The 13038-nt window shown below is 34.5% G+C and overlaps 1 protein-coding gene across 3 annotated transcripts in view; it reads left to right on the top strand.

Annotated features, from left to right (window-relative positions):
* Positions 1 to 13038, top strand: part of LOC139966482 (tetratricopeptide repeat protein 21B-like) — a 44175-nt gene that overhangs the window by 26449 nt on the left and 4688 nt on the right. For 2 of the 3 annotated variants that reach the window (XM_071969528.1, XM_071969529.1), the window contains exons 22-32: positions 815 to 941; positions 3036 to 3101; positions 3510 to 3723; positions 6610 to 6691; positions 7808 to 7958; positions 8292 to 8453; positions 9465 to 9528; positions 9951 to 10076; positions 10541 to 10660; positions 11122 to 11232; positions 12259 to 12379. In XM_071969528.1, coding sequence (XP_071825629.1) covers positions 815 to 941; positions 3036 to 3101; positions 3510 to 3723; positions 6610 to 6691; positions 7808 to 7958; positions 8292 to 8453; positions 9465 to 9528; positions 9951 to 10076; positions 10541 to 10660; positions 11122 to 11232; positions 12259 to 12379 — 1344 coding nt within the window. The remainder of the gene's footprint in view (positions 1 to 814; positions 942 to 3035; positions 3102 to 3509; positions 3724 to 6609; positions 6692 to 7807; positions 7959 to 8291; positions 8454 to 9464; positions 9529 to 9950; positions 10077 to 10540; positions 10661 to 11121; positions 11233 to 12258; positions 12380 to 13038) is intronic. The other variant, XM_071969530.1, reaches the window with a different exon arrangement.

Raw genomic sequence — 13038 nt, 5'->3', positions numbered from 1 at the left:
ACCCAATCAGACATTTCCTTTTAACTAGTTTGGAGTGTTAGCTCAGTGGTTAACGCCGGTGCCCTTTCAGTCATAAGGTCCCGAGTTCGAGTCACTCCAAGATTAATGTATTATCGTCCAGTTACAGAGTTGTTGACAATTCATAATCATGGACGTTAAATATGAATCTAAAAGACTGACTTCGGTCAGCTTGCGGCTTTGATAAGCCAATGAGGCTTCTTTGCGAGTTCCTGCTTGCTGGAGGATCTAAAATACATACATACACTAGTTGGTAAATAACCTGATCAGTGGTGCCAGTCCTGTAAGGTCTCGTCACCATATTCTTTACGAATGTTTGCAGTAGACAGAGAGGAGATAAAAGCATTATGGATCATGTGGTCCATCCTGTGGGATCATGTATATTAACCAATTCTTATTATGTGAAATCAGTCAATGCTAAAAGATCATGTGCCCATTTCTGTAGGAACATATGACTATTACTTAAGGAATACTATAAGATCATGTGCCCATTTCTGTAGGAACATGTGACTTAGTTTAGGATCATGTGCCATATCATCTAAGATCATGTAGTTAAACACTATAAGATCATGTGACCAATACTTTGTGATCATGTGACCAATTCTTGAAGATCACATGGCAAATCCTTGCAATGTTTGTGGATCTAGTGATGGACATAAAGGTCTGACTGTTATGCTGACAACTAAAACCTTCTATGCAAATATGCTTACTTTTGCATAAACATAAGGCCAGCAGCATAAGTAGCAATTTCTTTGTTGTAAAATTACTTTCCATATTTTTCTTCTCATGTCCTTAGGGAATGACCTTCCTTCACTCATGGAGCACACCAAATTGAACAATCTCTTGGCAAAAGTTCACCAAAAGGCTAACAAACTGGAAGACGCTATGCTTGCCTTGTCCAAGGCGAGGGACTTACAAGGACGGTGAGTCCAAACTTTCTTAAGAATAACATAGCATGTACTGAGTCTATGGTTTCATGTCCTTAAACATCAGTTTAACAGCAGGTAAAATACATTTATAAAGAGAATCCTTAAATTATTAAGTGAAAACAACATTTCCACCAGCCAGTGGCATCAGAAAAGAACCATCACTCCTTTGCATCAAAAAGCATAATTCTGCCTATTAAATGGTAAACATAAGCTTTGAAAACAGAAATCATGAAGTTGTTTCTAGAGACTCCACTGATGGGCAGTTATGTGATCCATGTTACTCTTAGTCAGGACTCAAAATTAATTTGAGGATCAATACGGACGAGGCAAATCGTTTTGAGAGCAAGTCTTGGGTTTAACATTTATATGGCAGGGTATCACAACAAAAGCTTTGACAAGAGCAGGGAGACGTTTTACAAGATCTGAAAGGCTGTCAAAGCAATTTCCCAAATTGAAAAGAAGTCAAATCACCTACAGATATGACTGAATCGGGAATTTATCACTCTTTGCTTCCACACGTTTGTTGTAGCTTATTCCTCAGACGATCCACCAGTAATGTCGAGGTTTAACCATCGAGGTCGTTATGTAATCACCTATGGCGAATTGAATTAAGGGGCACATAAGTTAGTTTTTAAGAGCACTTTTTGTAAGTGTTAGGGGGCCTTAAGTCCCTTTGTGGTCATAATAAATCAATAATGAAACACTCTTAATTATGTACACTGGTGACACAAACAAAGACTATATACCTTTGGTTGGTGTACAGAACATTCGGGCAGAATAGTTATTAATAAGCTTGTACAGTATATGACAAGGAGATTAGGAGTGTTCGGCCGAACAGTTTGATACGCTGATGTTTTACAGAACTTGTAACTAGAATGTAGTGGTACAAATTACACATGAACTGCGTAAAACTTTGTTTGGGTTCTAGCCAAGAAATCTTTGCAAGTGCTAAAAAGACCTTGTATTTAGCAAGCCTACCATATTCTTTTGTTGTATTTATTTCCTGCACATTAATGTGACTTATATTTCTTGCATTTCTAAAGGAAATCAAATAGAACAAAAGAATACTAAATGTCCCTTCTCATTATTCGAACAATAAAATTCATTTTATTAGCCGTGCACTTCATATCCCCTATTGTGATATTGTTAGTCAATCAACACAATATTGTCTCCTTTTCACATCAAAGGCACATTGGCAAAATACATTACAACCATATTTAAAGAACTGATATATGCAAATTTGAAAACTGCTGTTCAATGTGAAACTTGCCTTGCAAAACAATGCTATACAAATTTTTTGTCCATAAATGTATGCACAAACAGGTGCTTGTAGACTTTCCTCTCTATTATTTGGAAAGGTAATATGTCTTAAATTATTAAATGGTAAAGTTTCTTTAATATTCAAGAATCTTTTACTATCCTGTTGTGGTTGGCATCATCAATACCGTGTGATTCTGTTAACAATTGTTGGGCAATTAATCAGAGGAAGAGGAAATATAAGGCTTTGGAATTCAACTTTATTGTTTTATCTCAAAGTAGTGGCAACCTTGATCCATGGGGCCACTGGAAACTTTTCTTTCGGTTTAACCAAAGCTTCTGATCGTAAATGTTTCCTTAAAGAAATAACCCTGGAACGAAGAAATACTTTTTTCCGCAAACATAAAAAATTGTGAATCGAAGGCCATTGCTTCCATATAAATATTTGATGTCCTTCAAGGACACATCAAGACACAGTTATGAGGTCATACTAATTATTCGCTTTATAGTTTTGATTCATGTAATGATGGGCTCGGTCTTCACTATGGCAAGGATGTTTTGAAAATTACTCTTGTCTTTTTCAACTTTTTTGGCAGCAAAGGAAGCCAACTACATAGGGATTCTTGCTCAGTTCTAAGTTAATTACATAGAAGCCTTTCATTGCCATGAAATATGGTCTAGAATTTCTGAAATAATAAAAAATGAAAACTCTCACACTCGCTCCCACCCTGCCTACCCCCCCACCCCCCCCACATTGAAAATTAAAGTACAGTGGACTATTTCATTCTTGACTTTGCATGCATGGTCTCCTTTCTGTTTTTATCATTTTAGAGTTTTAAAGAGGGTACAGATGGAGCAGCCCGAATCTGTCCAATCACAGAAGACTATAGCCGCAAGGTAAACCAACGCAGTTCATGCCTCATAATGTTTGTGAGAGGGTGCTTAAAAAAAAATTGAGTCTGTTTGAATGATTTTGGTTTTGTCGGTTATTTAGAAAGAAAGAAAACGGTGAAAAAAGTGATAACTGACAATTTGTTTGTCTTTCAATTTGTCCATTTATTTGTCTCTTGTCATTTGTTTGTTTTGAAGGTTTTATACTTGAAGAGGACATGTTTGGATTGTATTAAAATGGAATCAATTTGTGTACCTACGCTCTATCTCTCTCTCTTTGGATTTATATTTTACCCATCCTTGCACTTTCAACATAATTCATCTTACCATATTTTTGGGGGAGTCGTATATTTTCTTCAATGTATGTTACGATCTTGCTTTTTGTTTTTTTTTCCCTCTTTTTTTTTATCGTAGTATTTGTTCTGAAATAGCAGAACACTGTACCAACCAAAATGACTTAGAGAAAGCAGCCAAATTTTATAAGGAAGCTTTGGTGTACTCTGAAAACAACGGTAAAGCTATGTTAGAATTAGCCAGACTATATCTATCTCAAGGAGAACTAGACCAATGTCAACATCAGCTGGTGAAACTTCTACAAATTGGAACAGACACTGATGCAGCAACAGTAGTAAGTCCATCAAAAATAACTAAGAAAATACTAGTTATGAGTCTTCAATTTGATAATAATTACACGTCAAGAGTGTTGAGGCAATCAAACGAACTAACTATAAAATTTGTTAAGAGTTTTCAGTTTGATCATGATTAACAGTGTTAAGTCAGTCAAACTAGTTATACAAGTTGTTAAGAGTTTGCAGTTTGATAATGATTAACAGTGTTAAGTCTGTCAAACTAGTTATACAAGTTGTTAAGAGTTTGCCGTTTCATATTGAATAACAGTGTTAAGTCAGTCAAACTAGTTATACAAGTTGTTAAAAGTTTGCAGTTTGATAAAGATAAACAGTGTTAAGTCTGTCAAACTAGTTATACAAGTTGTTAAGAGTTTGCCGTTTCATATTGAATAACAGTGTTAAGTCAGTCAAACTAGTTATACAAGTAGTTAAGAGTTTGCAGTTTGATAATGATTAACAGTGTTAAGTCAGTCAAACTAGCTATACAAGTTGTTAAAAGTTTTCAGTTTGATAATGATTAACAGTGTTAAGTCAGTCAAAATAGTTATACAAGTTGTTAAGAGTTTGCAGTTTGATAATGATTAACAGTATTAAGTATGTCAAACTAGTTATACAAGTTGTTAAGAGTTTGCAGTTTGATAATGATTAACAGTATTAAGTCAGTCAAACTAGTTATAAAAGTTGTTAAGAGTTTTCAGTTTGATAATGATTAACAGTGTTAAGTCTGTCAAACTAGTTATACAAGTTGTTAAGAGTTTGCCGTTTCATATTGAATAACAGTGTTAAGTCAGTCAAACTAGTTATACAAGTAGTTAAGAGTTTGCAGTTTGATAATGATTAACAGTGTTAAGTCAGTCAAACTAGTTATACAAGTTGTTAAAAGTTTGCAGTTTGATAATGATTGACAGTGTTAAGTCAGTCAAAATAGTTATACAAGTTGTTAAGAGTTTGCAGTTTGATCATGATTAACAGTATTAAGTATGTCAAACTAGTTATACAAGTTGTTAAAAGTTTGCAGTTTGATAATGATTGACAGTGTTAAGTCAGTCAAAATAGTTATACAAGTTGTTAAGAGTTTGCAGTTTGATAATGATTAACAGTATTAAGTATGTCAAACTAGTTATACAAGTTGTTAAAAGTTTGCAGTTTGATAATGATTGACAGTGTTAAGTCAGTCAAAATAGTTATACAAGTTGTTAAGAGTTTGCAGTTTGATAATGATTGACAGTATTAAGTATGTCAAACTAGTTATACAAGTTGTTAAGAGTTTGCAGTTTGATAATGATTAACAGTGTTAAGTCAGTCAAACTAGCTATACAAGTTGTTAAAAGTTTTCAGTTTGATAATGATTGACAGTGTTAAGTCAGTCAAAATAGTTATACAAGTTGTTAAGAGTTTGCAGTTTGATAATGATTAACAGTATTAAGTATGTCAAACTAGTTATACAAGTTGTTAAGAGTTTGCAGTTTGATAATGATTAACAGTATTAAGTCAGTCAAACTAGTTATAAAAGTTGTTAAGAGTTTTCAGTTTGATAATGATTAACAGTGTTAAGTCTGTCAAACTAGTTATACAAGTTGTTAAGAGTTTGCCGTTTCATATTGAATAACAGTGTTAAGTCTGTCAAACTAGTTATACAAGTAGATAAGAGTTTGCAGTTTGATCATGATTAACAGTGTTAAGTCAGTCAAACTAGTTATTCAAGTTGTAAAGAGTTTGCAGTTTGATAATGATTTAACAGTGTTAAGTCAGTCAAACTATTTACAAAAGTTGTTAAGAGTTTGCAGTTTGATAATGATTAACAGTGTTAAGTCTGTCAAACTAGTTATACAAGTTTTAAAGAGTTTGCAGTTTGATAATGATTTAACAGTGTTAAGTCAGTCAAACTATTTACACAAGTTGTTAAGAGTTTGCAGTTTGATCATGATTAACAGTGTTAAGTCAGTCAAACTAGTTATACAAGTTGTTAAGAGTTTGCAGTTTGATCATGATTAACAGTGTTAAGTCTGTCAAACTAGTTATAAAAGTTGTTAAGAGTTTGCAGTTGATAATGAAAAAATACACAACAACAGTGGTAAGTCAAACAAGGTTCAAGGATTGTTATTTGAAATAGTTTGATAAGGATTCTTTCCGCTGAGGCCTTCAAGTTCAGTCCTTGTCATTGCGCCATACAGCCAATTATAAAAAAAAAACTAAAAAATTAATAAAAAGTATTTACTTTACTGACCTTAAAACTGCCTGATAGCAGCTATTCATCCTTGTTGATAGAGGAATTTACCTTCAGTTCAACTTAGGGTGATATCTGCAACAAGAATTATCCTTCTATTCTGATGACGTACATCCCTGCCATACACTCTAAGCTATTTAGAGATAAGGGCGTTGAAATGTGGTACTTTTGGAATTACCAACAAAGTTGTTTATATACTCTAAATTTCAGGCTACAGAGAAATGATATTGAATAATATTATTCAAAAGTCTTAATGCATTACTAAGACAAAGAAAAAAAAATAGTTTTATATTAATTTGTCATATTGCTTCATATCTTCATTAAAATTTAAGCAACTTTTTTTCTTTCTTTTTTTGGAACAAAAACTTTCCTATTTGTTGTAAAATTCTATCAGAGATCAACCATTGTGTTTCATTTCCTGATGTAAAGGTAGGTTTTTTATCTGGCCAAAATAAATAATCATGAAACAAGTTTATTTGCAGTTAGGAACAAGATATTGGGATAAATACCAGCTCCAAAGTGGACAATTTTAGTAGTCCCCTGCACAATTTGAGGTATTTCAGCCATATGTATGGGTGTGTGTATGTATGGGTGCGTGTTGGTGTGGATTATTAGCCTTCTTTTCCCTTTCTTTATTAGTCTGTCTTTCGTTTTGCAGATGATGGCAGACTTGATGTTTAGGAAAGGCAACTATGAGGAGGCCATGTTTCACTTTCAGCAGTTATTGCAACAGACCCCTGGTAAATACTGGTTTTCATTAAGAACAAATACAGTTGTGTACACTGCACAAGATAAATGAGAGTAACATGAGGAGTGGTCAATTCTCCAATTCATTTGCTTAAAAATCATCATCCCTAAATGAAGAGAAATTCATAAGAATATATGTCTTTGTTTCTTGCCATCCTTTTATTAAAAATCTGTGACAATGGGATATAACTTCTTGAATTTTGGAAGTGGGTGGATGTGTACATCTGTGATTTCTCAGTAGATGTTTTAGTATGAAGGAAAATTCAGAAACTTTGAATCTCTAAACTGCATTTTCTTAAGGTGCTTTTTTGTTCTAAATCTCTTGAGTGCTTAACAGATAAGATAAACGAACAGGAAGTGTACTTTAATCACTAATAAGAATTGTATATATTTGAGATTTGTCGTACTGTCAGTGACACATGAATGAAGTTCAAATTTGTCATAACTACGGTAATGAGTTTGCACCATATAGGACATTCTGGAATTTTATTGCCCATACATCTGAAAGATTCTGTCCCCCTCCCAATTCCCCCCTCCCCCTCCCAATCCCCATCCCAATTCCCCCCAATCCTTATTTTTTTTTATTGTTATTGCTAATGCAACATTTGAAACAGTTCCACCTCAAATTGTTTTGGATAATATTCTCAGAAATTATATCTTAACATTTTAGACACTATTTTTTGTATTTGTGGGGTGGTTTGGACCCATCTCAAAAAGGTTGGATAATACAAATAACCCATTTTAGGAGGTCAGGAAATTCATTCAAAATTTTTCTAAGTGCAGCCAGTTATTCATAAACCAGGATTTTGTCTTCACATTAGACAGACACTTTACTCTCTACTAACAGTGAAATATTTAATGCTTTATATGTACCCTACGATTGACATGATTCAATTGCGCCTTAAAAGGAGCATTCTTTACTGCTATATTGTTATTAAAGCTGTATCAATTTTGCAAAATTGAAATTGGTCATATTTTATGCATCATTAATAATGTAATTGTCACTTCATTCAGTGCAATATCCCATTGTTAGGAAGTTGAATCCCAAAGAGCCATTCAAAATTTTCAATATTATTATCATTTTTTTTTTCTTTTCTCTCATATTTCAGCTCACTTTGTGGCATTGTCCAGGCTGATTGATCTGTTACGTAGAGCTGGTAAGTTGGAGGATGTACCTGGAATTCTAGCAGAGGCTGAGAAGAGTTCCTCTGGGGCATCAATGGATCCTGGTCTGAGCTTCTGTAAAGGATTATATGAATGGTGAGTCTCTTCCCCCCTCTGCAGTCTTTAAAAACAAAAATTATTTATTGTAATGTGAAATAGTACAACTTATTGAATGAAATCATCAAGTACTTTTCATGGCTTCACTTTCGGGGCTAGGGACATGGTAAAATATAGAAACTTATAACTTCTAGAAAGCCAAAAGTTTGACGTAAAAGTTTGCACCTCACAATTTATGAGACTAACCGTCGCTTATCACTAATGTGATTTTAATTCCTCAGATTTGCCTTTCGTATAAATAAATGGTCAATTTCACATCCTTGGCTCTATGTTCGCTGTTAAATATGCTTCTTTCATCTTGTTTTGTCGTAGGTATGTTGGCAATCCCACCACGGCTGTCAAACATTTTAACATGGCCCGGAAGGATAGCGAATGGGGAGAGAGGGCGACAGAGAACATGATCACGATTTGTATCAACCCAGACAATGATACAGTCGGTGGAGAAACATTTGACAACGTGGGCGCCGACTCTGTGTAAGTATTATAGCTGTACAGTATTATAGCTATACAGTATTATAGCTATACAGTATTATAGCTATACAGTGTTATAGCTATACAGTGTTATAGTTATACAGTGTTATAGCTATACAGTATTATAGCTATACAGTATTATAGCTATACAGTATTATAGCTATACAGTATTATAGCTATACAGTATTATAGTTATACAGTATTATAGCTATACAGTATTATAGCTATACAGTATTATAGCTATACAGTATTATAGCTATACAGTATTATAGCTATACAGTATTATAGCTATACAGTATTATAGTTATACAGTATTATAGCTATACAGTAGCTATACAGTGTTATAGCTATACAGTATTATAGCTATAGAGTGTTATAGCTATAGAGTGTTATAGCTATACAGTGTTATAGCTATACAGTATTATAGCTATACAGTGTTATAGCTATACAGTATTATAGCTATACAGTAGCTATACAGTATTATAGGCACATCATCAGGACGCAGATACTAATTTGTGCATCTGTTTGTTAGTTTTGACACGCAGAAAATAGACCCAAGTTTTACGGTCATACTGTTACAAAAAGCAGAATCAATGTTAGTCTGTTTTCAATGCGTGACATCTAGAACATGGATGCAGACACAGCGCGACTGTCGCAGTTATACTGTTAGCAAAAACAGACCAGCTTTTAGTCTTCAGACATGCATGGATGCTAGTGGATATTGCATTTTCAACCCATTTTAGGCTGTTATTAATATCTTGTTTTGGCAACAATTTTTGGTCACAGATAATGCTTAACCACTACCTGTTAGAATGTCACTAATCTTTTAGACCATGGACACAATGTATCAGTAATAATTTCCAATATATACAAAAAATTTAAAATACTCATGAAAAGTTTCTTTGATTCCCAAAGAATCACTTTGTTCCATTTGGTTCACAAAAAAAGTTGTATGATACTTTAAAGAAGATTGAAAATTGTGGAATTTTTTCTTTTTAATATCTTTCGTAACAGCTCAGCAGCAGCAAAGGCAGATTCTGAGCAATCCGCCGTGCGAACTGCAGAAAGATTGTTAAAGGTAATGTATAAACTTTAGGGTACTATCATTTTCAATGCAAAAGAGATGCTTTTGTTAAAATTAAATGAAAACAATGTCTTACCTTTTAAATGTAAGAGAGAGAGAAACCAAAATAGCAAACTGCAAATCTAGCAGACAAAAAACCTGCATCGGTAAATTTGTAAAAGTTGAGAGGGCCTGACATTGTGATCATAGAAGGATCTTCTTCACAGACAAACAAAAATAGGTTATAAAATAATCAGAAATATCTTAAAATGTTACAGTATAGATAAATGTTTTTGTAAGTGTATGTCATATATAGAGCGAAATTGGTTTTATCGGTTCGATTTGACTTGATTTATGTAAAAGGTATTAAAGCAAGGATTTGATGGACTGAAGACTTAACCAGAGGGAAATTTGATTTCATTTTTATTGACATTCAGGAGGTAAATTCTGGGATGAGTCCATCGCGAGTCAGGGTTCTTGAGAACTACGCCCTGATGGCCTCCAAGTCCAAAGCAAACATTGAAAAGGCTCTTTCTGGTTTCATGGAAATGGCTACCACCGATGTAAGTGTAAACATTGTGATCATCATCAGTGATGGCTATGTTAGCGAAACGGTTTCGTTTTATGTATTTGCAGCTAATATTGTCATTGTAGGAGTAAAACCGAGTATTGGCAAACTTGATGGTTAGTATTGGAAAGTTGTGACTTTGTAGTGAATTGTTTTAGTGTCAACCAAGTCCGTCCCACTGTCTTCTCTTATGTATGTTACTGATTTCCTAATCAATCATTCAAATTTGTAAATTTGTGGTGCTGTTTTCTCCAAACTAAGGTTCTTTTGGTAAAGATATATGTACATAGAAAACATTGCGGCTGGGTTTCAAAAATATTCATTCTGTGTTAAGAATGGGTTACATACAATCAGTTTTCAAGAAGGCATAAATAAAGCTCACCAAATTTCACTCAGATGTGTGTAGCTCTGTTACACCTCCTGCTTAAAATTCTCATGATATGTTTTCATTTTATCCAGCAACAGCCTGAAAATATCCCAGCATTGCTTGGAATGGCCACTGCATACATGATGTTAAAGCAGACACCGAGGGCAAGGAACCAACTGAAGAGAATCGCTAAGATGGACTGGAATCCTAACGTACGTTGTTTCTCTCCCTACACCATAGACAGTATACCATGTAATGAGAAGCAACAGACAGTATCATAGGAAGGATAAAGTTGATTATGATTGGTCAACATGAGCTTGACAAATTCTAATTTTGTGAAGATTGCAGTAAAACTTGACTTACAAATTCTTTTTGATAAACAATGGAATTTTTAGTATTTATATATAAATTTATCTATACATATATTGATTTTCAGTTTAATCCTGCCACTCTTTGAAGTATTATCCCAGATATGAACACTATTTCCAAACTAAGATGCTTATTTGCTTATTTTTCAAGTGTGACATTGATTTTACTTTTATACCCTGAGATGAACGGAAAAGTCAGTATGGCGTGATGAGGTTGTCACCTCCAAGTTTCGGGTAGCGTCTGTGCAACGGGGATATTCATTTCACTTTCAAAGATGATAATTTTCATATTGTTTACATTTTAGGATGCAGATGAATTTGAGAAGAGTTGGTTGCTCTTGTCTGATATTTACATCAACTCTGGCAAGTATGACATGGCCACAGATCTGTTGAAGAAATGTCTTCAACATAACCAGGTATGTTGAGCAGTTGTCATCTCAATTAGATTGAACAATGTCACAACAAATGTTTACCACTTGGACAGAGTCTGTTTCAATTTAAAACTATAACAAACAAAATCAGAGAGGGGGTGGGGGGGAGGTGATGGGGGAGAGAGAAGCTCAGTCTGTGGTCCCACAGCACTCCCGAGGTAAGCGTTACTTCTACATTAAATAGCCATAACAGGGAAGTTATCATTCTGTATGTGAAAGATTAATTACCAGCTAATTGAAACTATTTGGGAGAGAGAGTGAAAGATCAATGGCGTGTCATGTATAATATGTAGTATTGTACCGGTTACTTCAGTGAATAGGATAGAATAGAAAGTAAAATATTTTAAAGTGAGAAGGAAACTAGCTTCATCAATGCAATAATCTATATAACAATCTTATTATTCCTCTTTGTGGTGTTATGAAACTAAGTTTATGTTATTAGAACTCAGCTGTGTTAGTATGTACTTATTATTCACAATCCTGTTAGGTCACTAAACTACCGTTTATGTAAATACAAGTAAAGTATTGCCCTCTCTACTGCTCACTTTTACAATTCTTCTCATATTTTCCTCTATACTCAGATGTATTGGCTGCCTCCTTCTCCCCCTTCTCCCCCTTCTCCCCTTCTCCCCCTGCTCCCCCTTCTCCCCCTTCTCCCCTCTTCCCCCTCCCCCCTGCTCCCCTTCTCCCACTTCTCCCCCTTCTCCCCCTCTCTTTCCTGTCTCTTGTATTCCACATTTTCTTCAAAACTCCAGTCCTAGTCTAAGATCATACATTGCTAGGTGGCAGGGGACACATCTCAGGGATCACTGCACAGCCTCAACATGGTACAAAGGTGTATAAAAGTGTTCTCAACTGTTTAGTCTTTGCAGAAAGGAAACATTGAAATAGGAGCATATTTTTAATGTCACTGCTTTATGTTACGTCTCTAACGTGAATCTCTATCCCGACTACCCACACGATGACCCCAATCTATTTCTTGTTCTTCTTGTAATTTGCATATTTCCTCAGTCAAGTTCGAAGGCTTACGAGTACCTGGGCTTCATCATGGAGAAGGAGCAGTCCTATCAAGATGCTGCGTTCAACTACGAGAGAGCCTGGACCTATAGCAACCAATCAAATCCATCTATTGGTAGGCCCTTCACATTTCAATTCTTTAAATACTTCAAAACAATTTAAAATTGAACCATAAAAGAAGCTTCAGACAAGAATAGGAAGAAATGGACGAGACGAAGACATTTTAGATAGATTCAAACTCATCTCGTGAGGTGACCAGTCATTTATCCGAGGAAGAGGATAGTAGGAGAATGGAGGGGACTTTCCTTTCATCTTTATATATTATTTGTATAGGGAGGGGGTAGGTGGAAATAAATTAAATGATGTGTTCTATTCTTCTTTTCCTTGCTAGTTGTATCACTTCCTCTCATCTTCATCTAGCAGGTCTCTGAGGTTGCATCTCTTGTTGATCTCTGAGGTTGTTTCTTAAATTTACAATGACATGACACTTTTTCCTTCATTTTTGTTTTGTTTGTGTGTTTGTAAGATCCTTTGAAATATGTTGTTTATCATTTAAATATATAGGTTGACTTAATTTTGAGGAAAAAGTAGGAACCTTAAGTCAACTTAATTTCATTACTTTGAAAGTAAAACCCACATATTTAATTAGTTTGGTAATTAGCCCAAGTATGTTATGATATTAGGGGTCAAAACAAAAGTAAGAGCATCACAGAATACTGTTATGCCCTTCCTGTACTATCTTCAATGATTTAACTATTTTCAAAAAAAAGTGTC

The sequence above is a fragment of the Apostichopus japonicus genome, chromosome 4 (genome assembly GCF_037975245.1).
Source record: "Apostichopus japonicus isolate 1M-3 chromosome 4, ASM3797524v1, whole genome shotgun sequence".
In the NCBI taxonomy this organism is placed as follows: Eukaryota; Metazoa; Echinodermata; class Holothuroidea; order Aspidochirotida; family Stichopodidae; genus Apostichopus; species Apostichopus japonicus.
This window is presented reverse-complemented; position numbering and strand designations above follow the sequence as displayed.